Source organism: Myotis daubentonii, chromosome 2 (assembly GCF_963259705.1).
Source record: "Myotis daubentonii chromosome 2, mMyoDau2.1, whole genome shotgun sequence".
Classification (NCBI taxonomy): Eukaryota; Metazoa; Chordata; class Mammalia; order Chiroptera; family Vespertilionidae; genus Myotis; species Myotis daubentonii.
The window spans coordinates 50,434,799-50,460,299 of record NC_081841.1 but is presented as its reverse complement, the minus strand read 5'-3'; the positions used below and the strand labels follow the sequence as shown (position 1 = coordinate 50,460,299).

The 25,501-nt window shown below is 42.2% G+C and overlaps 1 protein-coding gene across 1 annotated transcript; it reads right to left on the bottom strand.

Annotated features, from left to right (window-relative positions):
* Positions 1-2,897: 2,897 nt before the first annotated feature.
* TMBIM6 (transmembrane BAX inhibitor motif containing 6) lies at positions 2,898-24,052 on the bottom strand. Its single transcript, XM_059682805.1, has 10 exons — positions 23,895-24,052; positions 13,339-13,427; positions 12,840-12,948; positions 9,855-9,975; positions 8,334-8,382; positions 8,139-8,236; positions 7,848-7,927; positions 7,280-7,380; positions 6,352-6,427; positions 2,898-4,912 (listed from the first exon to the last, which is right to left on the bottom strand). Exons 2-10 carry the CDS (start codon positions 13,392-13,394, stop codon positions 4,889-4,891), a joined length of 714 nt encoding a protein of 237 aa, XP_059538788.1. The 5' UTR covers positions 13,395-13,427; positions 23,895-24,052; the 3' UTR covers positions 2,898-4,888.
* Between the last annotated feature and the right edge of the window lie 1,449 nt (positions 24,053-25,501).

Genomic DNA, 25,501 nt, shown 5'->3' with positions numbered 1-25,501 from the left:
ATAATTCTTATCAGTGAGGAAACAATCCCATCTGTAGCCAGTAAGAGCCTCTTTAGGTTGGCCTCTGATTCCCTATGAATTATACTAGTCAGCTTTGATAGCTTTTTTGCTTTCTGCAGTAACAAGATTCCAGGTTCATCTTGTACATTTCCTGGGCAGACCTTTAAGCACCATTTATCCAAGGAGCTCTGGTTCCTTTTAGTGGGTAATAAGAGAGACCACAATTTGGGCATTAAGAGTGTAATTTCCTTTCAGTGGGCTCCTCTCCCAGGTTATTTTCCAGTCACCTGAAATGGGAAAATGCAAACCCCTTGCTCAGTGGCCTTTCAGTGCTTCCTGTTGCCCTCAGGATGAAGTCAACTCCTTAGCATGGAATTCAGGCTCACCTTGTTCTACTGAGTTCACAGAAGTTGCCTTTTTTTGTTGTTGTTACAATTTGAAGGCAAGACCCTTCATCATCAAAAAAATGACAACTCACTTCATTGTGATACTTGCTTTATCGTGGTGGTCTGGAAAAACCCCACAATAACTCCTAGGTATGCCTGTACTAGGTCTTCTCAAACTTCACAACCTAGCAACATCGAACTATTGACCACACCCAGCACTCCCCATGCGGAATCCTGCTCCTGCGCCTTTTCTCATATTAATCCTTTGACCTGGAAATATCCATTCCCACCCCTGGGTTTCACTTTGACTCAGTCTTTGCGATTTAGCCTTACTTAGCTCAGGCATCATCTCCAAAACCCTTCCCTGCTTCCACTGTTCTCAGGGACCACCGTGCTTACCCATGGAAGCACATAATGCCTGCCTGTAGTTCTCCTGCGCTCAGCTGTCTTTTTTAAAAAAAATTATTGATTTCAGAGAGGAAGGGGGAGAGAGAAACATCAATGATGAGAATCATTGATCAGCTGCCCCCTGCATGCCTCCTACTGGGGATCAAGCCTGCAACCAGGGCATGTGCCCCTGACCAGAAATGAACCCAGGACCCCTCAGTCCTTAGGCCGATGCTCTCGTCACTGAGCCAAACCAGCTAGGGCCGCTTGGCTGTCTTTACCCCATCATGGAGATGCCCCCATCTGCTAACCTGCTCAGGCAGGACAGACCGTCTCTTCACCCAACATACAAGGTCCTTCCACTTCTGCACCAGTGACTTCCTCACTCTAGTTCAGGCCAGCAGGTCTGCTAGGATGGAGTGAGCTGCTAACCACTTCTGTTTAATTTGTAACTGGGCTCACTGAGGAAAAGACTTAGAAGTTACAAAGATTGGGGTTGGGAGATTTTGCTCAAACCACCTCACATTTCCCTCTTCATCTGGGTTGGAGCTGTAGCTAGAATGACGGTCAGGATGGAAAGGATGGCACTGGCCCAGGGGGCACCAACTTCAGTGTTGCCTACATAGGGCAACAGTGAAAAGCAGGGGCTCCAGAGACTGCGCTCCTTGGTTCTTTCTAGACATGATCTGCAGCTGCCTGCAGGCATGATTTTGGAAGCTACTGATCATACCACCTTATTAGGTTACTAGAAGCCTGGTACATGGATTCGTGCACCAGTGGGGTCCCTCAGCCTCGCCTGCGGGATTGGGCCGAAACCCGATGACATCCCCTGGGGATCCCAGATTGCGAGAGGGCACAGTCCAGGCCAAGGGACCCCACAGGTGCACGTGCACTGGGCCTCTAGTATGCATATAAGATCTTTGGTTAATCTCTTCCCACCCTCCCCTCTTCCCTCTGAAATTCATCAGTCTGTTCCATGTTCCATGCCTGTGGTTTCCGCTCCTGCATCCAACGCCTGCCCCCTGGTGGTCAGTGCATGTCATAACTACCAGTTGAACGGTCAGCCAGTCGCTTAGGCTTTTATATATATAGATTGGGAACATTAAAACCTGTAAAGCATCTTGCACAGGGCCTGATATGTCAGCACTATGAAGAAAAAAATGTCAGCACTATGTTGTGCCTTACATCTTACCCCTCACCCCAAATAGAAGGCAGCAGAAAGATAAAATTGGGTTTTAAAGAATCTGACACCAGGGGGGAGGGGAGAGGGAGGCTGGAGAGGATTAATAGAGGGAAAAAAGGAGACATATGTTAATACTTTCACCAATAAAGATTAAAAAAAAAAATCTGAGACTGGCCCTGACAGGGTCACTGTTGGTTAGAGAGTCATCTCAATACACCAAGATTTTGGGTTCAATCCCTGGTCAGCATACATACAAGAAGCAACCAATGAATGAATAAGTGGAACAACAAACCAATGTTCCTCTCTCTCTACAAGAGCAATAAAGTAAAAATGAGACTGAGGTTTTTCAGTCAGCGAGAGAAGAGGAAAAACGCTTTAGGTACACTTTCCAGGTTGGGGGAAAGGGTGGCTAACCTCAGCTGGGATAGGGGAATGTGGAGTCCAAGGAGGTCAACTGGGAGTAACCTGGACAAACCAGTCAGTTAACAGTCAAATCCTAACAGGAAGCTCTGTGGCTACAATGAACATGACAACCAGAGGGCAAACATGCCAAAACGAAATAACCAGACTGTAACACAAACTTTGGTTTATAATCTCATATATGAACGAGGAAAAGGATGTTTTTCACTGATGATTCCTAGCACCTAGAATAGAGCCTGGCCAATGTGGCTGCACACTGGAACCAACTACACATGCTGCTACCACAAACCACCTACAATAAAGGTTGGGAAGGGGAGGGCCAGAAAAAGGCCTGGGCTCTATATTGGACAGAGAAAATCCCCAACCTTTGTGGCAAGCTGGGGCTACAGAACGGGTGCCTAAGTGGGTCCTTTTCTTTCTAGTCACACCTAGAGCAAATCTTATCCCATCAACTCCCACCAGTAAGTCCCCCAACCCCATGTTCAGCTGTAGCCTTGAATTTAAAACACGTTAACACCAGGAAAGGTTAAGGAATTTTCTTTATTATTTTTTTTACAAATTAAGACTATGTAGATTTCATATATTTCTGATCAAAAACACCTTTGTCTTCACAGTATGAGTTAGAGAATGCAGCCTGAGCTGAAAACCAATGAACTAGAAAAGAAAGTGGTAATTACAGTGATTACTGGTTTAAAAACCTGTTAGACATTTTCTTTAAAAGTATTTTTTTTAATTTTTTTTAAAATATCTTGTCATTCTTGGCACTGTTTCTAAAGAAAAACTCCTTTATCCAAAGCATAAAAGCACAAGAGGTGGAGTTTGGCTTCAAGAGATGTAACTCATTCTCAGACCTAGCAGAGAATCAACAAATTTAATGGAGTTGCTACTGGGGTTTAATGGGAAGTCCCTTTAGTAAGTTCTCAAGCCAGAGGCTGGAGGCAGCACTAAATCAAAGGGCGGCATCCTCCGTGGAAGTGAGCCATCTGGGTGTCATGCCACCCTGGGAATACACACAGCCTGGGAATGAATCTTTTCATGGGATGGCTCAGGAATATGGTGCACTGCAAATCAGTAGGCACTGGGTCAAACTGTACTGGGTGTGAACAGGCAGGGCCAAAAATGGTGTCTTACTGGCAATAAGCTTTCAACGGCTCAGTCCCCTTACACTGAAGCCCTGTGAGTAGCCAGAGCCACAACTGCTCCAAGGCCTGTCCATCTGTGTCAGCTGACTGCGTAGCCCACAGGGAAGGAGGGGGCGTCCTATTAGCACTGCCCTCCCTCCACTTGTGACCAAAACGCTGCAGGGAATCGGGTGTCTTGCAGGTTTGGTCACCTGGGCCCTGCCAGGAAAACTGCAGATTTATGGAAAGAGGTGTACAGCCAAAAACTAAAATGCATGCGTAGAATAAACATTATCTCCTGCCAAAATTTCTGGCTTGACACCTTCTATAATTAGGTAGGACATTACCAGGTGGGAGATAACAAAAATGCACCAAAGAACCCTTATGCTGCCTCCCAAGTCATCACAGCCCCATTCTGTTGATCTGAACAAATAATCACTCAGTAGAGATTTTGTCCCAAACAAGCCTTTATCTAGGTTTATCTGACAGGATTAGTAGAGGCTCAACCATTACCCTCCCCTGTCCTTCCTCTCCTGGGATCTTTCATCACAGCCATCTGGTGGAGGCCACTCAGCAACTAAGGTGGTAACCAATAAAATAAAGGCCAGGGGAAATTTGGGAATTCTAGGCTCTACCTTGCCATAAATAATCAGCCTTTCATAACTGCCTGACATGAACAGTCTTCCTTTGGGCTGAAGTCCTCCCAGCTGGGGATGGAAAGCAGGCAGATTCCCTGAGGGTCAGACAAGAGACAGGTAAGAGAACACAGAGATCCGCATTCCTTTTGTGATGGCAAGGCAGGCAGGTGTGTGTGCCAGACCAGCAGTGATTTGGGCAGCTCAGAAGAGGCAAAGCATCCACCAGAGGAGGCTCTTCATGTTCTTTGTAGGGGTGGACTGAAGCTCAGATAGAACGAGCCAGAGTAACAACAGGACCAGCAAGCTTCCTTCCAAAGGAAAATACACCGCCCAGTCCCATAGGAACTGGCACCAACCAGCGCTGAGGAAGGAAGGGCCGAGGTGGCGCTACCAAACAGTTCAGATCCACGTGGTACAGCTCAGCCGGAAAGCGGACTCCTGGGTTGTCTCCCTCTGCGGGTTCCACTCCTCACCACGGTGGACTGGCTGCCTAAGTGGAGGTTCTTAAGAAGCTAGGGATGGGGATGACGGAAAAGAGTGGGGAAGAACTCCAGGAATATGAAGCCAAACTCCAAACTATATTCTGCTAATCAGTTTTTTGATCAAAAATTTCAAAATAGAGAAAACCACAAAGTACAAAAGCTTTTCTGATGCTTTTCATTATCACAGAACACGCCACCTGTAATGTGTGCAAAGAGAAAATGAGGGGGCGGAGGGAGTGGAAGCCAAAATGGGAAAGGCTGGATGGTCATTTCACTTCTTCTCTTTCTTCTTGTCCTGAAAATAAGAAAAATTACCCAATTAATTTTTTTCTTTTTAATTGTTTTATTGCTTAAAGTATTACAAAGAGTATTATATATGTCTCCTTTTTTTTCCCGCCCTTGACAATCCCCTGGCCTCCCCTACACCCCGTGTCTTATGTCCATTGGTTATGCTTATATGCATGCATACAAGTCCTTCGGTTGATCTCTTATCCCCCATCCCCCAATTAATTTTTGACATCAGACATTCAAATTAAAACTCTTTGAGCCAATAGTGGCTGCGTTTGGTTAGGGACTGGAAGGGCTTAGAACAAAAAGGAATGAGAAATGCTTCTTTAGCGTAACAGTTGGTCCACTGGTGGACCCCCAAGTTGCTGACAGACTTGGTAAGACTAAACTTCAAGCAATTGTTCCTACTCCCACCACAAGAATACTTAGGTGGGCCACAGAACCACTCTTGGCTACTCACAACCACCACAGCTCAGATCCCAATCAGTGAAGGCTGCAGCCTGGCAGTCTACCCTAAAAGAACTAAAGAGGTCAAGACCAAGGCCAAGACCACCAATTTGCCATTAGGCCTGAGAAGGAAGCATAAATCCTGGGTATAAATCAACATTCAGAAATACTCTAGTCTAGGGAACTCTTCAGTAAATCTTAGGTGGAAGCTCAGTGTATTAAACAAATGAAAGATGAGTTGCTTTGACTGAAACTGGGACACCTGTTTGGTGCTCAGTCCAACTGTGGCACAGACCAAAGAACCAGCAAACCCAACGAGTCACCTGCTTCCACCACCACTGACTGTGTCTTGTTCCACAGTAAGAACTGTAAGAAAAGCTTGTGGTTTCATTGTTCCCCTGCTGCTGGAGTAGACTAACCAGACAGAGACAGAATGCTTCTCTGAAAAAAAATCCAAGACCAACAAATGGATCAACTGGCCTACTTCTGAAATACAATTACAAAAGCTGGTTGCCAATATTATCCTCTAGAACAGTGGTTGGCAAACTGTGGCTTGTGAGCCACATGTGGCTCTTTGGCCCCTTGAATGTGGCCACGAAGTTTCAATCGCACTGTACGTGCACGCCCGCACGTGGTATTTTGTGGAAGAGCCACACTCAAGGGGCTGCAGTTTGCCGACCACTGCCCGAGGATATTCTTTTCTGAGTCATAACCACCTTTTACAGCCTTTATATTCTTCATACAGACTGCTACCACTGAAGCTCTTTTCACTTTGATACTAGGATTAGTTTGTGCTTTTTATTTTATTTTTTTAAAGGACTGTTTTTACTTGTTCCTTTGGTTCCACTAGCTAAAGACTTCAGGTTTACTTCTTACTCAATGGCCTGCATTATATAACCCTGGACCTACACAGTTCTAAGTAAGGTTTCACATTCCAAGTACACACAGATACTGAGCTCAGGAGCTATTCTCTCATCTTCGGGTAGTGGGCCGACTGACCTTCTCGTTCATAGCCAGGATCATCATGAGTTTTCTGAAGAGAGTAACGAAGTCTAAGAAGAGGTCAACACAGTGCCTGAAAGAGAACCAGATCACAAACTGGACTTCCACTTTCCTTTACACAAAGATACAAAACACAAAACCCCCACCCACGAGTACTTCCACCAACAAAGGAAGTAAAACTGTCAGAAATCCTTTCAACTCAATGAAGCCATGTAACATAGGAAAAAAAGAAATTCAGGCCTAACTCTAAACCCTGAACTACCCTAACTTTGAGAGAATTTCAACATGAAAAAATACATATATTTAAAAAACTATGGGTATATACTCTCATTATGAAAGAATACAAAAGTATAAAGAATAAAAGGTAAAGGGTCCCTTTCCTTCTCCTTTATTAAAAGTATGGAGCCCTAGCCTGTTCGGTTCAGTGGGTAGAGCATCAGTCTGCGGACTGGAGGATCCTGGGTTTGATTCCGGTGAAGGGCACTTACCCCGGTTGCAGGCTCCACCACAGCCTTGGGGTGTGCAGGAGGCAACCAATCGATGTGTCTCTCTCACATCAATGTTTCTCTCTCTCTCCCTCCCTTCCACTATCTCTAAAAACCAATGGAAAAATATCTCCTGGTGAAGATTAACAAAAAATAAAATAAAAACTCCTTAAAAAACAAACGAACACATTAGGGGTTCAATTTTTAAAAATCTGACATTTTTCAGGAATTTAAAGAAACTATGCTATTTGGCACATTGTTCCAAAACCATGGGTATCCTCTCACTTACACCCCCAAAGCTTGGCCAGTGCCACCTGGTCTACTCATCACTATAAAGGTGGGTCAGGCAAAGGATTATCCCTAGGATTCAGGAAAGAGCTGCAGAATGGAGCAGTATGCCTCACCCTTCATTCTTGTTAAAGACCAGTTTTCATACTTACCAGATATAATCCTTATCTCCATTTTCAGCCTTTTCAATAATGAGTTGAGTATCAAAAAGGACAAAGCCACACATGACCATCAGCCCCAAATACAAGTTTGCCTAGCAAAAGAATGAGATGAGGTTACCATCTGGTAGACGCCACGGGGGAAAAAGCCATACTTCTTTCTGGCTCATGGCCACTTGAAAGAACATCGAATGCTAATCCACCGACACTAACATTCATGGGAACTGAAGCCTAAAGCGAAGACCTCATTACTTCTGTCAGCACAATTCTGCACTAATTGTTTTGGTCACTGGAAGAGAGTCAAACATTTTAACAATGAGCTGCTGGCTGGACAGACCTTAGAGAAATGATCTCTGAGCAAACTGTCTTCTCCTTAGCAACATGCAACCCCTGTTTAATCTGAACTTTTACCCATAGAAGGCTCTATCCTAGTGGAACTTAGTGGGGAGGCTTCAAGGGCACTGCCCAACAAGGTGAGGATTCTTGGTCTATCTTGCTTTAAGGTTAAGCAATAAAAAGTGTGAGGCAAATAGCCACTAGAAAGTTATATGCAAAGACTCACCTGGAAAAGCCAAATGGATCCAAAGAAAAGGTTCCCCAGGGAAGACAAGAGCATAAGGCTCATGGCTGACATCAATATACCTATAAGAGATGACAAAAAGCCATCATGAGAGGAGCCAAAGTAAAGTAAAGCAATCCAGTTAAAGCCATTCCTTACATTTCTGCCCAAATGAAGGCTTCCTACTTCAACCCAATAATCACAAGAAGTTGGGGGGTGAGGGTAGGGAAATAGCTCTAGCGAGAATCCTAGCTAGAGTGGAGACCCTCTCCCTGTTTTCCAATCCATACTTACCTCCCAAAAAGAGGTAACTACGGCGTCTGGCATAGAGTGCACTCAGGGTGAAGCAGGTGAATATCATTGCTGTGCCCATGAAGGCAGTGGGAATGATGCTATTAAGGAAAAGACCATTAGATTGAGGGAATACAGTTTATATTTAGAAGGTACATTACAAAAGTAGAATGAATAAGACACTATCAAAATAGTTACCTGGGGTTGATGGCAATGCAAAACTCCAGAGCAGGGCCCAGGCCAACCCCTAGAAAACAAAAAAGTCCAGAACACATTACTACCATCAATTCTTTCTTTTTTTAAAAATATTTTTGATTTCAGAGAGGAAGGGAGAGGAAGAAAGAGATAGAAACATCAATGATGAGAGGGAATCATTGACTGGCTGCCTCTTGCATGTCTGACCAAGCCCACAACCCAGGCATGTGCCCTTGACCAGAATCAAACCCGGGACCCTTCAGTCCGCAGGCCAACGCTCTATCCACTGAGCCAAACCGGCTAGGGCACTACCATCAATTCTTGAAGAGGACCCTCATCCAAAAGCTCGTCATTAAATAGCATGAGCATGCCCATTCTCCTAAAAAGACAGACAAAACATGTGGACTAAAGTAATGAAATCTCTCCATTTTCCTTGTTTTCAAGAGAACTTAAACTTGACTAAGTTATTTATTTATACAGAGCTGCAAAATTGTCCTCTTAGCTGAAAATTGTTGATGACCCCCAGGAGGAACAGAAATTAGGAAAATGAAATAGGATGTCAAACATTTTTGAGCTACATCATAAAGGCTGCAGAACTCTGAAGAGGAGTGAGGTGGGCCTGTAATGTGGGCCAGATCAGGAATTAGATTAGAAAAACAGGACTAAGAGTAAAGCAGAGCCTTGTAGCCAGCAACGTGTAGTCATCCAGGACTGACTCTCTTTGTAGCAAAAAAGGCCAGACCAGTTCTGCAGGTGACATGTGCCAATAGGAGGACACAGCAGCAGCCTGTTTTGGCTCCGACAATGCCTCTATTTGGCTACTCTTCTTTCTTCTGATTCTACTCCAAAATGCGTTTAAAAACTAGTTTCCCTCATCTAAAAATCTTAATCTCTAAATCCCCGCCTTTCTACAATTTCTTCAACATGGTATAGATTAGACTCACTCAGAACAAGTTGTACTAACTCAAATGCTGCTGTGCAAGTATTTTTACTGTGGAGCTTTAGTCTGGTTTCTCTTAATGATAATTCCAGAAGTGCTGTGCTTTTAATTCATTTCACGAGATCAGCAAAGGGCCCTGTGTGATGGTTCTCAATGTATGGCTTTAATTAATTGCCTGCAAGGTTCAGAATAGATGGATGCTTCTATGAAAGTTGCCAGTATTTGTCCAACTAAGATTCTTGGGCCCTGTTTAATCCCATGTCTATCATTAACAAGTTATGCTACCTAAGCTCTTGAACCTCATTCATTCAAGCACACAAATGCTTATTTCTGGATATAAAAATAGACATCAGTCACTAGTCACAAATAGCTTACCCTCTGGATGGGGAAGCAAGATGCACCTACATGAAATAAGAAAGCAGCACAAGGCAAAATATATTCAAATATAAAGTTGGATAGTAAGTGTACCAGTTGGAATGAATCAGAATAAATACAAGTCTCGGAACCTGGTCTAAAGAGATACTAAAACATACAGTCTCCACCCCCCAAACCCCAAAATTAGACCAATCCTGTAACATACATACCTGTAAGGAAAGCAAATCCAGCAAGAAGTCCCAGTCTTTTTTGCTCAGTTTCATGGCTATGAGGTGTTGTCATCAGCCAAATCATCAACCCCAGGGAGCCCAGGGCAGAGAGCAGGCCAGCCTGTCAGATCCAGAGTCATAATTGAATACTTGAAAGCATCGAATTTATTTTGCAAGAGACTTCATTAGATTCAATTATTCATCTCAACTTCCTAATATTTGCTTCTAACCTGGAGGCAGTGGAAGAGGCATGGGGGATAAAAAGGAGACTTAAAGGACAGGGTTAGGACCGTGGTGGATGCTGGAGGCTTTTCTGACCTGGGTAGTCCATCAACCACAACTATCCTAGTCCAACTATGAGTCTTGCCCAAGAAAGAGGAAAAAATGAATCAAAGTGATAAGTGCTAGAGGCACATTCCAATCTGTAGAACAAGTAGAAATGACCCTTTTTGATCACTTTAAAACACAAATACGTGTACATACAGAGAAAAGAGACTGAAAGAGGGTGTTATAAATGGAATGTGTCCCCCACCTCAAATTCATGTTTAAATTCTAACCCCCAATATGATGATATTTAGAAATAGGGTCTTTGAAAGATGATTAGGCCATACGGGTGGAGCCTTCATGAAGGGGATTAGTGCCATTATAAAAAGGAACCCTGAGAGCTCCCTTATCCCTTCTGCCATGTGGAGACACAGCGAGAAGATGGCCGATTATGAACCAGGAAGTAGGCCCTCACCACACAACACAACTGCTGGAGCTTTGCCTTGGACTTTCCAGCTTAAAAAACTATAAGAACTGTTTGTTGTTTAAGCCACTCAGTCTATGGTATTCTGCTATAGCAACCTAAAAGGACTGAGACAAAGGGTAAGTATCAAAAAAGTACCCAAACTGCCCTGGTTCAGTGGTTAGAGCCAAGCACAGAAGGGTTGCAGGCTCGATTCCTGGCCTATTGGGGCGAGTGCGGGAGGTGCCAATAGATGTGTCTCTTTCACACTGATGTCTTTACTAGTATGTCTCCCTGCCTCTCTCCTCCTCCTCCCTCCCACCCTCCTTCTATTCTCTCTAAAAATGTCCTCCAGTGAGGATTAACAACAATAAAAAGTAGCAAAACATTAAGAGCATGTAGTTGTTTCTGGGTGATAGGATTATAGTTTTACATTTACTTATCATTAGTCTGTTATCCAAATTCTCTACAATAAACATGCCTTAGTTTTCTAAGAAAAAAATATATTTTTACAAAGCAAATGGGAAAAACCTATAGGCATTTAAAAAGAGAGAAATCAGTAAGGATGTATGTAGGCACTGAAGTTCCTTTCTTCCTTTAAAAGTATACTCAATTGTTCTCCACAGTAGTTATGTTCTGTAAACTCACTATGAACAATGAATTAGTGAATACTCAACAATTGCTCCTGTGGGAAATAAAAGGTTAGGTCCTTGGGAGCCACCAATCACATTTTCATCAATTGATCAATACATAACCTTGTTTTATGTGTGTTTTCTGTTTGAAGGCACTTTGATATATATTGCTGGTTCATTAACACTGAGTTCACAGTCATGGCACTGTAACTCATGCCTGAACAAAGCTTATCTAGCACACATTTTCTCCATAAGGCACATAGTAGTCTTCTTGTAATTAGGAACAGTAAGAGCACTGTAGCACTATGCTTGGAGCCATTTTAAACAGCAAAGTTATCAACAAAAAGCACGAAAATGAAAAAAGAACTGTCGCACTAAATAGACCGTGAAAAGGACTATTGTTTACAGCTTGAGAGCTTGAAATAAGGTAGTGTGTTGCCTGGTTCAACCTCAGCTGGAACATGGATGTGATGGGCAACTCAAACATTTTGCTGCTCTGGATATGATTGCAAATGTCTGCAAAAATACTGATTTTAGGCTTACAAATAAATTTTAGTGAGTAGGTATATTTGCAAATATGAAATCCATGGATAATGAGGATGACTTTATTTTATATTACTTAAAAGGGCCACTCTTGCCCAAGAGGTAGATTATGTTTTAGTCTGAATTCAAGGGATCAAATTCCTATCCTTTGAGTATCTAGAATAATTTCTCACACAGTCCCTGCAAGGAAATATTGAGTGTGGGATAGTTCTCAGCAGGGCCAATGCCAACACACCACATCCTTGTATTTACACTAAAAGCAACAAGTCGTGGCTAGTGAGAACTTTAAACTTACTTATTATTTCTCAATTGTCCCCCTTCTGTCCCTGCTGATCAAACCCAAACTCCCCCTCAACACAGGAAAATGAGTTATTGAAGCATTTTTCACTCAAACGTGCAGATATAAATGTATCAGAGAGTAAAATGGGTCAAATCCTTAAAGGTCTCAACCCTGCCCCTCCTGATAATTAATCGTACAATCAGTGTTTTGTATCTAAGTAGTCCACAGTCATTCAGGCAAAAAAGGGAAAAAGGAGGAAAAGATAAAAAGGCTACTGTGGAGAAGAATCCCAGCATGCACATCATGTCTCTACTCAGTGGGTAGGGATCTTGTATACCAGCAACACCATCACTCAGTGTCAGCGTTCAGACTTGCGAAGCTAACCACTTCAGTACCTAGAGCAGTGATGGCGAACCTTTTGAGCTCGGCGTGTCAGCATTTTGAAAAACCCTAACTTAACTCTGGTGCCGTGTCACATATAGAAATTTTTTTTGATATTTGCAACCATAGTAAAACAAAGACATATTTTTTATATTTATTTTATATATTTAAATGCCATTTAACAAAGAAAAATTAAAAAAATGAGTTCGTGAGTCACCTCTGACACGCGTGTCATAGGTTCGCCATCACTGATCTAGAGGCAGAGTTGCCAGAAAATTTAAATGACTCTGCCTATGTCCTGATTTACAGGCTGCCTCTGGCTGAGTTCAGATGCCAAACTACCGAAAAGGATTAAGGAGGGGTACAGGCTTTGGACCACTCTGCTGAGCTAGTTTCTTTCAATTATAATTTATTGCTCTTACCTGAATGAAATGTGTGACCACATGGACATAGGCCCCCGCAGCCGCCACAAACATGCAGAGGGCAAAACTGGCATAGACCTTCTTCAGGTGCTGCTGTGTGGAGGGGGTTCTGGGAAAGAATGTTAATAACAGCTATCACTCTGGGACCAATCCAAGCTCAGCTCTAAGCTAAGAATCATTCCCTCTCTTCTCCTTCCCAGGGAATATGTGCACGTTACATAACAATTAAAAAAAGAATATTTTGAAAATAGGTTAACTAATAGAGAATCTTAAATGCTGGGGAAGAGCCTCAAACCCAAAATTATTAACAATCAGCACTGTAACTAGAATAACTAAATGGCTTTCTAGTGATCATACAGCAGTCCTTAGAATCCGGGTGCTTATCTTCAGGATTCTAGTAAAGTGTCTGTGTTAGTTTATATACACACAGAAGTTAATAAACTAGAGGGGGAAAAGATATGAAAGGAAAAGAAACTGTAGACAAGATCAAAACACTTACATATGGGAAAATTTTAAGAGCGCATCAAAGTTGATCTTCCGATCAAATATGTTCATGATGTCAAAAGTCTGTGGGACACAGTCTCCACTCTGTAGAATAAAGGAAGGAAGATTATTTTAAAGGTATCTGTACAGACAAAATAACAAACAACTTTCTTATAAAAAAAAAAAAAAAAAAAGGCAACATAAGCCCAGCCGGCATGGCTCAGTGGTTGAGCGTTGACCTATGAACCAGGAGGTCACGGCTGGATTCCCAGTCAGAGCACATGCCCAGGTTGCCGGCTCGATTCCCAATGTGGGGTGTGCAGGAGGCAGCCGACCAATGATCTGTCATCACTGATATTTCTCTCTCTCATTCTCTCTCTCTCCCCATCTTTTCCTCCCTGAAATCAATAAAAATATATATATTTTTAAAAAGCAATATACAAGTTTGGAAAATGAAAGCTATTTAAAACCCCAGTTCTAACACAACCATCTTAATTTTTATATATTTCCTTCTAGAATACATTTGCAATCATAATAAATTTTAGTTATTAATAATTTTTCCCATAATTTACCCCTCCATAATCAACCATTTTGAAGGACACAGAGGAAATGAACCTATCTTCCTCTCCCCAAAGTATTTCATTACTAGAATTTTATTTCTATTCTTTCAGAAGGCGATTTAAGAGGTTGTTTCTTTGAGAAATTCTCAATTAGCAACCTAGTCACTGGAACATAAAGCAATTTTTTTTTAAAATATATTTTATTGATTTTTCACAGAGAGGAAGGGAGAGAGACAGAGAGCCAGAAACATCGATGAGAGAGAAACATCGATCAGCTGCCTCCTGCACATCTCCCACTGGGGATATGCCCGCAACCCAGGTACATGCCCTTGACCGGAATCGAACCTGGGACCCTTCAGTCCGCAGGCCGACGCTCTATCCACTGAGCCAAACCGGTTTTGGCGAACATAAAGCAATTTTATGTCATTGTTTCAAGATGCTACAGAATTCCCTCAGCAAAGGTATAGAACCTCAAAGATTAAAAAACAAAACAAAAAAACTATAAAGGTCTGCACTAGGACTTGCATTTTAAAAATATACATGTAGAAGCTTTTTACCTAATGCATTTAATTGTTAATTTTTATTTATTTTAATAATTCTTTAGTGTTGAAAGTATTACATATGTCCCCACTTTCCCCCCTTTGACCCCCTTCCAGCTCACCACCACCTCCACCCCAGGCCCTCATCACTCCATTGTCTGTGGCCATGGGCCCTGCATATATGCATATAAGGTTCTCGGTTGACTATTTCCCACCCACCCATCCACCCCTGCCTTCCCTCTGAGATTCCACACTCTGTTCCATGCTTCCATGTCTCTGGATCCACTCTGTTCATCCGTTTATTTTGTTACTTAGATTCACATATGAGTGAGATCATGTGATACTTGTCTTTCTCTGATGGACTTATTTCACTTAGCATGATACTCTCCAGGTCCCTCTATGCCAGCGGTTCTCAACCTATGGGTCGCGACCCCTTTGGGGGTTGAACAACCCTTTTACAGGGGTTGCCTAAGACCATTGGAAAAACACACATATAATTACATATTGTTTTTGTAATTAATCACTATGCTTTAATACTGTTCAATTTGTAACAATGAAAATACATCTTGTGTATCAGATATTCACATTACAATCCATAACAGTAGCAAAATTACAGTTATGAAGTAGCAACGAAAATAATTTTATGGTTGGGGGTCACCACATGAGGAACTGTATTTAAGGGTCGCGGCATTAGGAAGGTTGAGAACCACTGCTCTATGCTATCTCAAAGGGTAAGAGATCCTTCTTTATTACTGCTGCATGGTGTAAATGTACCACAGCTTTTTTATCCACTCATCTACTAATGGGCACTTGGGCTGTTTCCAGATCTTAGCTACTGTAAACTGTGCTGCTATGAACACAGGGGTGCATACATTCTTTCTGACTGGTGTTTCAGTTTTCTTACTACCTAATGCATTTTAGAACTGAACTAAAAAGTGATTCACAATTTTAAAAAGAGTAAAGTTCTTACCTCCATAAAAAGGAAATTTGTGCAAAAAGGATTTTTAACATACCCTTCACCCAGACTAAATGTTACTATTTCACCATATTTGCTTTATTGTCTCTCTACACTTAGCAATATCTATCTATCTATCTATCTATCTATCTATCTATCTACCTATCTACCTACCTACCTACCTATCTAGACACACACACACACACACACACACACACACACACACACACAGCCCGGCCAATGTGGCTCAGTGAATTGAGCATTGTCTCATGCACCAAAGAGGTTACTGGTTCAATTCCTGGTCAAGGCATATGCCCAGTTGTGGGCTGGTCCCTGATGGGGGTGTGTGCAGGAGGCAGCTGATCTATGTTTCTATCTCTCCCTCTAAAGTGTGTGTGTGTGTGTGTGTGTGTAATTTTTTTTGCCATGCAGACACAATTCCCCTTTACCTCGAAATATTTCAGTGTGTACATCCTAAAAGTGAAGATTAAAATCAGAAAATTAACACTGAAGCAATTCTATTATCTGATCTACAGACCTTATTCAGATCTTGCCAACAGTCCCAGAGGGCATTTTTATTGCCTGAGTGATTGATTTTAGAGAGAGGGGAAGGGAGAGAAAAGGGGGGAGAGGGAGAAGGAGAGAGATATATATCAATTTGTTGTTCTACTTATTTATGCATTCATTGGTTGCTTCTGGTATCCTGACCAGAGATCAAACCCGAAACTTTGGCATACGTAACTACGCTCTAACCAACTGAGCCACACTGGCCAGAGTCCAAAGGGCATTTCCCCCTCCCCCCCTCCCCCCCACAAACTAAACTATACCCAGGTCACATTATATATCAACACCATAAAGTCAGGCTCTTAAGCTTTGTTCCCTCCTCTATCTCACATGCAATCCTAAATAAACATGCCCAATCTATAGAACTAAAAATCTAATCAAGAGCTTTCAACTCTCCAAATATAAATCTTCCAGATTCTTATTAGACCCATAACCATCCCTTTCAAATTGACAAAAAAAAGGGGCGCACGACTAAAACAGAAAAGGTAAGTTGTTTGAAAGACAGGCCAACTACTCACATCCATTCTAATCAGCACATAACCCGATACTCAGCAAAATTCATCTGCGCAATAAAATTCCGCAAACCAATTTTCTGAGGAATCCTGGGCCAGTGGAAAGATGCCATTCTTAGAATTTAAAAGCGTCATTACCACTTGTTTCCTCAGGCTCTCCCACAAATGAAACAATTAAAATGGCTGGCTTGCTTTCTAATTTCTTTTTTCCTTTCTTACCATCCCTACTCACCTCAATTCTTTTGTTCTGTTCTTAAGGACGGATACAGTGAGAAGCTGCAGAACCTACTAAAGCTGTTGCTCTCATCTCTAAGTCTCAGGGCTCCGGTCTTCTTGATCTAGATGGTGCAATTATTGCAGGCTGTTGCACTGCCAACCACGCCTTCCATAACCATGATGAATAATACATTCTCTAGAGAGCACACTTACAGGATGGCAGAATCCAGCACCTGGAAAGTGTCTTTGTTTAAAGCTTCCATTAACACCCCTAATGACATCCCTAGACAGAACTTGCAACAGTACTGAAGCAACCTTCCGAGCCAAGTTTCTCAGTAGCATTCACAACAACGATAAAGCATCTCTTGCTTCCAATTTCGAGTTAAAAAAGGAGGAGGGGGGGAGGGGGGGTAAATACTCAAATATCCAGGGGATTGTTGGCCAGAAAGGGGCAACACTCTGTAACCAGACCCCACTGAGTGGAAACTTAGGAGGAGAGAATGGCAGAAACTCCTCTGTCCCCGTTCACTCTGACATTTCCCAGGGGGCACTGACTGCCTCTTTTCAGGGCTCTCTTACAACTGCTGATGGAAAAACCAAAATCATCAAAGGTTGTGAGGGTCAGAAGCTAACTCTTACCATTTGCAACGTCATGGATGGAACTGGAGAGCACTATGCTAAGTGAAATAAGCCAGTCAATAAAGGAAAAATACCACATGATCTCACTCATTCATGGACAATAGAGACCATTATAAACTTTTGAACAATAATAGATACAGAGGCAGAGCTGCCTCAAACAGATTGTCAAACTGCAGCGGGAAGGCCGGGGAGGGTTGGGGGGCAGGAGGTAGGGGGGTAAGAGATCAACTAAAGGACTTGTATGCATGCATATAAGCATAACCAATGCGGGATAGGGGAGGCTAGGGGACTGTCTAGGGCGGGGGGATAAAATGGACACATATGTAATACCTTTGTAATACTTTAAGCAATAATAAATAAATAAATAAATAAATAAATAAATAAGTATATTTCTAAAAAACAAAAGAGAAAAAAAGTTTTTAGGAGGAAAAAAAGTAATTTAAAAAAAAAATCTATGTCTACCCATTCCATAATCCTACTCTTGTCAAATCAAATAAATGATCAGATAAAAAAAAAAAAGAAAAGATATCTACATTTTAAAGGTCAATAAACGAACTCAGCTAAACAAGATTAAATTGCGTTCAAAACTCAAAAGTAACAGCTCCCGCACCAAAAGAGAGCTTGAGTATTCAAAACCATTAACTAAGTAACTCAGCTAACACCCAGAAGGGCCTCCACAGTTAAATGAAAATCTTTGTTTAAAAAAATATACATTAAAAAGGTAAATTTTGTTATGTATATTTTACCGCAATAAATAAAAAAAGTACATTGTATGTTGCTCAAAAGTTCTTTAATACAGCAGTCTCAACACACATCTAAGCCCATTACAAAACTGACACCAGCATTGGTCTGCCTTACCCCAAATCCCAACTTGTATAGAAATCTAGAAATTAGATCCTTTCTTCCACTATCCATTTTATATTCAACTCATTATGAAATAAGGAAGTGGGATTATTTAACACAGAATACAATGAGGACAGTGCCTCCTGGGCTCATGGGAAATTTGCTTGTTTTCATTTATACACAAGTAAATATTCAGGTGTTAATCACAACCGAATTCCTTTAATTTGGTTCAGAGCCTCATTTTAAGCCTTCAAGCTTACAAGAGCAGGAATCCCCAAACTTATCAGAACCTTCAAAATGTGTCATGCACATAATACTAAAACTGTTAGAAGGGTCACCATTCAGTGCCTCCTCTGCCAGAAGCACCCAAAAAGCAAAACAAAAAACTCAGTGCGTAACTTTACCAAGAAAGAAAACAAGTAAAAACATTGTTTTGAGTTAGGTATTCTGTGATCTGTTTTTGCTTGGGGAGGAAAGAGCAGCAGGGACAGGCAGGAGGAGACATTATTAACCACCCCCCCCCCCCAAGCAAAGAATATATTGCTTATTAAAACAAAGCAAGGAAAACAAAGGGCTTCTCCCTTCAAAATCCCTCCTATTTAACATGGCTTTAACCAAGAAATGAAACATAAATGCAAGAAATATGTACAGGTAACAAAAGTGTATACTCACCAACCCATCTAACTTGGTCTATTAAACCCTGAAGGAAGGATATTCTTCAGATATAAAAGATAGGTCTTTAATGAACAATTCTACCCTACTGCAATTCTGAGCTTTAACAACTATGAGACGACAGACATTCTTATCAATGAACATCTATGTCTAGTTAAATCCATTGTTTTGTTCTAGGTATCTTCCTTTCCTTACCCTTATCCTAAAATAAAAAGACTACTAAGTGCCAGGCCTTAAATTTAAAAAATTCTTTGCCCTGGCCAGGTAACTCAGTTGGTTAGAGCATTGTCCCTATATACCAAGGTTTTGGGTTTGATTCCTGGTCAGGGTACATACTAGAATCAACCAATGAACGCATAAATAAGTAGAACAACAAATTTCCCTCCCTTCCTCCATCCCTCTCCTTCCCTCTGGCTCTCGCTCCAATCAATAAATAAAAAATTAAAATAAAATTCTGAAATCTATTCCAACACCTATTAAGTACAGTGCATATGAATAAAACATGACCAAAAGCTATGCAAAACAGAAACAATCATGCATTTATATGCATTAAAAGAAACAATCCTTGCCTTTTAAAAATAAAAGCCTGCTTACTGCTGAAGCCAAGAACAGCAGCTGCCCCAGTGTATACAATTTAACAACATTAAGCCAGCAAGTCAGATTTAATTAAAAATGTAGACTGTGAATTATAGTTCTTCATTCTGTTCCTACACATTCAGAAGGGATCAAATTGATACTTAAAAGAGAAAATTAAAAAATCCCATGTGGTAAAATTTTTAAAAAAGGAGATGGATCTGTTAATTTTTCAGTAATTCTTCCTATTGAATAGTTTTCAGAATCTGTATAACCATGTCCTTAACATAGTGGTTAAAAGTATGACCTGCTGTTCTTTCCTTAGCTGTATGACATGCAACAAATTTCTGGGGCTTAATCTTGTGCTTCAGTCTTCTCATTTGTAAAAGAGTAACATATAATATTACCTACTTCATAGGGTTGAGGATTAAATGAGATAATACAAAGTGCTTAGAATAGTGTTTCATACATAAGATTGGCTCAGTATATAAACCATTATTGTTACTAGTGTAAATAATCATTACTCTCAAGTCCTCAGTGTATGCTTATCCCTTGTAAAAGTCTAGTTTTAGAAGACATTTATCACAAGCCTAATTTATATATGCCCTGCAAATTATTTTTAAAAAATACTATTCAACCGTTAACTCACAGTTAACTATATTCTGAAGGCTTAATGAAAAATTTAATTGGGGCGTGGGTATTTAAGAAAATCATAAACTGAAAATTAAAGAAACTTGACAAATCTTATTACTGATTAAAATTACATTTCTTTAAAGGCCATGCCCCTCGCCCTGGCCGGTGCGCTCAGTCGTTAGAGCATTGGCCCTCCCACCAAAGGATCTCAGGTTCAAATCCTGGTCAAGGGCACATACTGGATTGCAAGTTTGCTCCCCACTCCTGGTCAGGGCTCATGTGGGAGACAACCAGTTGATGTGTGTCTCACATTGATGTTTTTCCTCTTTCTCTTCTCCCCCTCCCTCCCTCCCTTCTACTCTCTTTGAAAAGCAATGGAAAAAAATATCCTCAGGTGAGGATTAAAAAAAATAATAAATGCCATGCCCCTCTTCTGTTACATTTACACTGTACCTCCTGTCCTACTGAGTCACAGGCATTTTGAGACCCTAATAACCACTAATGATAATCTGATGTGGTAGGGATTTTGATGAAGTAAATGGTCATTAGCTTGATAATTGTGACCTAAATGTCCCAGCCCCTGCCCCTTAATTTGGGCCCAAATCTCTAGATTAGCCAGCACTGAACCCTGTCTCTCTAGGGGACTGGCTCAAAACCAAACCAGTACCTAGAGATAGAATGTCCACTGCCTTCAGGAAATTATTTCTTGTAGCAAATTGTGACACTACTGAATCACCTCTATAACCACAACTGTTTGACAGACACTAAATCATTAAGGCCCCAATGTCCTAATCAGGGGTGGGAAATTTTTCTGCCAGGGGTCATTTGCAAACTTATAACATTGAGGGCCATACAAAATTATCAACTTAAAAGTTATCCTGCTTATAATTGGTCAAACATTTAATTAACTCGCCCCTTATGCCTTGGCAGGGCCGGACCAAATGATTTTGCGGGCCTTATACAGCCCTCAGGCCAGATGTTTCCCAACCCCCCTCGTACATATGTAATCACCTCTCTGTATAAACCAGCAATCCCTTCCGTTAGCACCATATTTAGTCCAAATGAAAGCAGGCATAAATTAGGACAAACAGCACATCCACTCCATCCTCACCCTTGAAGCTCTTTTTTCAAGTGTTTTGGATTCCATTAATTGTACCAAAACTTCTCATACATTTGGTTTTAAGCACCTTCAGAGCTGAGCTTGCATATGAATAAGCTTGCAAGCTAGCCCCGCACTTAAGCACAACCAGGAGTCTCCAGAGCAAACCTAGACCCATTATCTGAACAAGAATGTTATAATCTCAAATCGACATTCCCCAGCTGGCACTGAGGGAGACCTACCTTGAATGGTCACTCAAGTTGTCCTAAAAGCCAACCTCTACTGTCTTTCTCTCCTTAGTTTAAACATTGTCTTTAGGAAACAAAAATGTGCATTACAACTACTCCATGAAATTTGATTAGAAATTCTGGGGTAACAAAACATTTGAGTGGAAGACACTTCTACTAGGCTTCTACAGCCAAATTAAAGTAGCAAAGGATAATTTAGAAGATTGAGCGTCAAGAGAATATTCAGTGTTTTCCCAGAGGAGATTAATACTCTTGGGATAGTTTATGAAATAAAGTGAAACTCTTCAGGCCAGCAGCAGTGCCTTCTATAATAATACCACTGAATACATTTATATAAAATTACACCACTTTCGGAGTGCTTTTATATACATTATCCCCTTTGATCTTCACACCAATGCATGAGGGAAGGGAGAGAATAATTAGTCCCACTTTAAAGATTAAAACAAAAGGTCAAAAAGGCACAAGCGTTGGATTTGGAGTCACGAGCCCTGCCATTTTCTACCAATAACTTTGGGAAAATCATTTCACCTATGGTCCTCTAGGCTTTCTCATCTGTAAGATAAGGATAATTAATACGTACTCTACCAAGCTTATTGAAAGCCAATAAGCAAATCTGTGTGAAATAACTGTAAAGTACTAAACAGACAGTAGTATTGACTTGACCAACATCAGCCTCTAAAGCAGCCGTGGGCAAACCACAGCCAGCCCACTGGCCGGATCCGGCCCATTTGAAATGAATAAAACTAAAAAAAAAAAAAAAGACCGTACCCTTTTACGTAATGATGTTTACTTTGAATTTATATTAGTTCACACAAACACTCCATCCATGCTTTTGTTCCGGCCCTCCGGTCCAGTTTAAAAACCCATTGTGGCCCTCGAGTCAAAAAGTTTGCCCACCCCTGCTCTAAAGGCTGGTACTCTTTACACTACGACACCCTACAGTAGAAAAGCAAGTGTTCATTAAGGCAGTTCCAGGCATACATCAAGAGAAATCTTTTTTTCCAAAAATTAACATATGCTGATTCCTATGACATTTTTCTGTATTTTTTAGCCTTTCGACAATAAGCATGAACTATATCCATAGCAACAAATACATATATAAATGCTGGTTATATTGGTTAATTTTCTCTCTCCTATTATTTAGGAGAGTAAGACTTCAGTCAGATCAACAGTAGAGAAGAAAGTGGGTACTAAGCTATGTTTCCACAACAAGATGAATAATTTAAGAAGGAAACTCTGAATCTAAATTACAGATTGCATTTCTCAAGAATTCATTCTGTCCCCACTGAAGGAAAATGGCAGAGAACCTAAATGTCAACATAGTACTTAAGCCAGGACAAAATTCAACAAAGAGGACTAAGAAAACTTCAAAGAGTAAATCTAATAATTACAGAAATAGGTGTGTTCACAGAAGCCATAAGAAACTAGAAAAATCTGACCTGAACTATTCAAAGGATAAAATAGAAGCAAATATCAATAAGTAACTAGAAAAGCCCATTCTCCGTTAACCTTTAACCTTAAAATCTTTGTGTTTCAGACACAGTCAGCTCTTCTACTAGGTTACACATTCACAAGTTGACTATTGCTGGAACAGAGTCTCAAGTTCAAAGAGGTTTTGTCCTTCTTTGGGGTGGGCAATGCAACCCGGGCTGGCACAGAGTAGTATCATTCCACACTTAATACACAAAAATGCCCCAGCCTACTTATTACCACAGCTCCGGCCAGCAGGTCCCAGAAAAACAACAACGCCCAACGCCGCCTTTCCCAATCGGACTTTGAGAAAGACGCCCACAAGGCGCTGGACTCCACAAAGCCAAACCACCTCACCTGTCCGAAGGTAACCAATCAGACCAGAGCCGGCTGCCCGGCGGGGCAGGAGAGCCGAGCCGAGCCCGCTCTCCCCACACCTCCCGCGCCTCCTGTTGGCTTGCACGTAACTAAGGAGCCGCGCGTGTCACAGCAGTGTGACATCACCCGCCCAGGCCCCTGCCGCTCACCCAGGGGCGCCCGGTCAAGGGTCGCTATGGCTGTAGCAGAGCAGCGACCCGTCGGGCAGGGGCGGTGGGGGGGGGGGGGGGGAGTGCGATCACAAACCCGTGTGGTTTCGCTTTCATTCCCCTCGGAAGGAAGGGGTGGGGGACGTGCCCTAAATTCCAGACGGGCCTGGGCCAAGGGGCCCCTGCGTCTACTCTAAGCGGAGGAAAGGGAGGAACTGAGACTGGAAGGAAGAAATAGAAGCTAAAAAGGGGCTTTCGCTAGCGCTCCCACTTACAGACGCCCCCAAAACCCGTCTGACTTGCCCCCGCCCCTCCCCCGCTCCGGTATCGCAGCGCAAGCGCGGTTCCAGCTCTGCGCTTCCCCCTCCCCGCCCAGCCTTCCGGAGTCCAGTCGCAGAGCAGGGGCCTTTTCCCACGGGGTGCAGTCTGCCCGAAAATGGAGACCACTCTCTTTGTCGTTAAGACAATAACTGCTAACCCCTTCTTCACTCGCGGCTTGCGCAATCCTGCTTTCAAACGTACCTTCTCAGCCGCCTCTCCGGAGCCCACGAAGCTCTGTTAACACCGGAAACGCTTCTGACACTCCCAGGGTCCGCTTCAGACTCTTTACGCTGAGTCCGCCCCTCCAACCAAGTCCCGCCCCAAGCTCCTTTAGGACCAGTCCTCATTGGCCGGCGCCTGCACTTCTGCCACTTTTGCGGCCGTACATGCAAGAACTTCGGCCGCCTCCTTCAGAGCCATTTGCTAATGCCCTTGTCAATCAAGTCCCTGGCCACCAACCGACGTCGTAGAAAAGGTCTCCTCCTTCTTCCCCTATAGCGAGGAAGGATTGCTGTGCAAAGCCACCTCTAGTGGAGAAAGTGGAGAAAGGCAGGCCCCACCCAAGACACCGACCTAGCAAATAATAGAGCCCCCGCAACGCGTAATGGGATAGCGTGATAGCTCCGGGATTCTAGGCTTTTAGGCTTGTTATGGAATGTTAAAGAGGGAAAGAGATTTAGAAAACAAAAGCACTCTCGCCTTGGCCGGTGTCGCTCAGTTGGTTGAGCGTCATCCCATGCATCGAGGTCGGAGTTCATGGTCAGGTCACATGCCCCGGTTGCGGACTCCATCCCCGGTAGGGGGTGTGCAGGAGGCTGCCGATCAATGTTGCCCTCTCACACCTGTGTTTCTCTCTCCCTCTCCCTCTCTCTCTAAAATCAATAAAAACATATTTGTAATTTGTTATCCTTTGTTTCTTTTTTTTCTTTTATTTTTAATTAAATATTTATTGTTCAGATTATTACATTTGTTCCTCTTTTTTCCCCCCATAACTCCCCTCCTCCCAGTTCCCACCCCACCCTCCACCCTCACTCCCCACCCACTGTCCTCATCCATAGGTGCACGATTTTTGTCCAGTCTCTTCCCGCATCTCCCACACCCCTTTCCCCCCCAAGAATAGTCAGTCCATTCCCTTTCTATGTCCCTGATTCTATTATGATCACCAGATTATTTGTTCACTTGATTCTTAGATTCACTTGTTGATAGATGCATGTTTGTTGTTCATAATTTGTATCTTTACCTTTTTCTTCTTCTTCCTCTTCTTAAAGGATACCTTTCAGCATTTCATATAATACTGGTTTGGTGGTGATGAACTCCTTTAGCTTTTCCTTATCTGTGAAGCTCTTTATCTGACCTTCAGTTCTGAATGATAGCTTTGCTGGGTAAAGTAATCTTGGTTGTAGGTTCTTGGCATTCATCACTTTGAATATTTCTTGCCACTCCCTTCTGGCCTGCAAAGTTTCTGTTGAGAAATCAGCTGACAGTTGTATGGGTATTCCCTTGTAGGTAACTGAGTTTCTTTCTCTTGCTGCTTCTAAGATTCTCTCTTTGTCTTTTGCTCTTGGCATTTTAATTATGATGTGTCTTGGTGTGGTCCTCTTTGGATTCCTTTTGTTTGGGGTTCTCTGCGCTTCCTGGACCTGTAAGTCTATTTCTTTCACCAGGTAGGGGAAGTTTTCTGTCATTATTTCTTCAAATAGGTTTTCAATAATATCTTGCTCTCTCTCATCTTCTGGCACCCCTATAATTCTGATGTTGGTACGCTTGAAGCTGTCCCAGAGGGTCCTTACACTGTCCTCGTATTTTCG

Coding starts and splice junctions, on each gene's coding strand:
- TMBIM6 (XM_059682805.1), bottom strand. CDS start 13,394: ATGAACATATTTGATCGGAAGATCAACTTTGATGCGCTCTTAAAATTT. Junction 7,928..8,138: donor TAGTTACCTCTTTTTGGGAG/GTAAGTATGGAT, acceptor CATCTCTTATAG/GTATATTGATGTCAGCCATG. Junction 6,428..7,279: donor GGAGATAAGGATTATATCTG/GTAAGTATGAAA, acceptor GTTCTCTTTCAG/GCACTGTGTTGACCTCTTCT.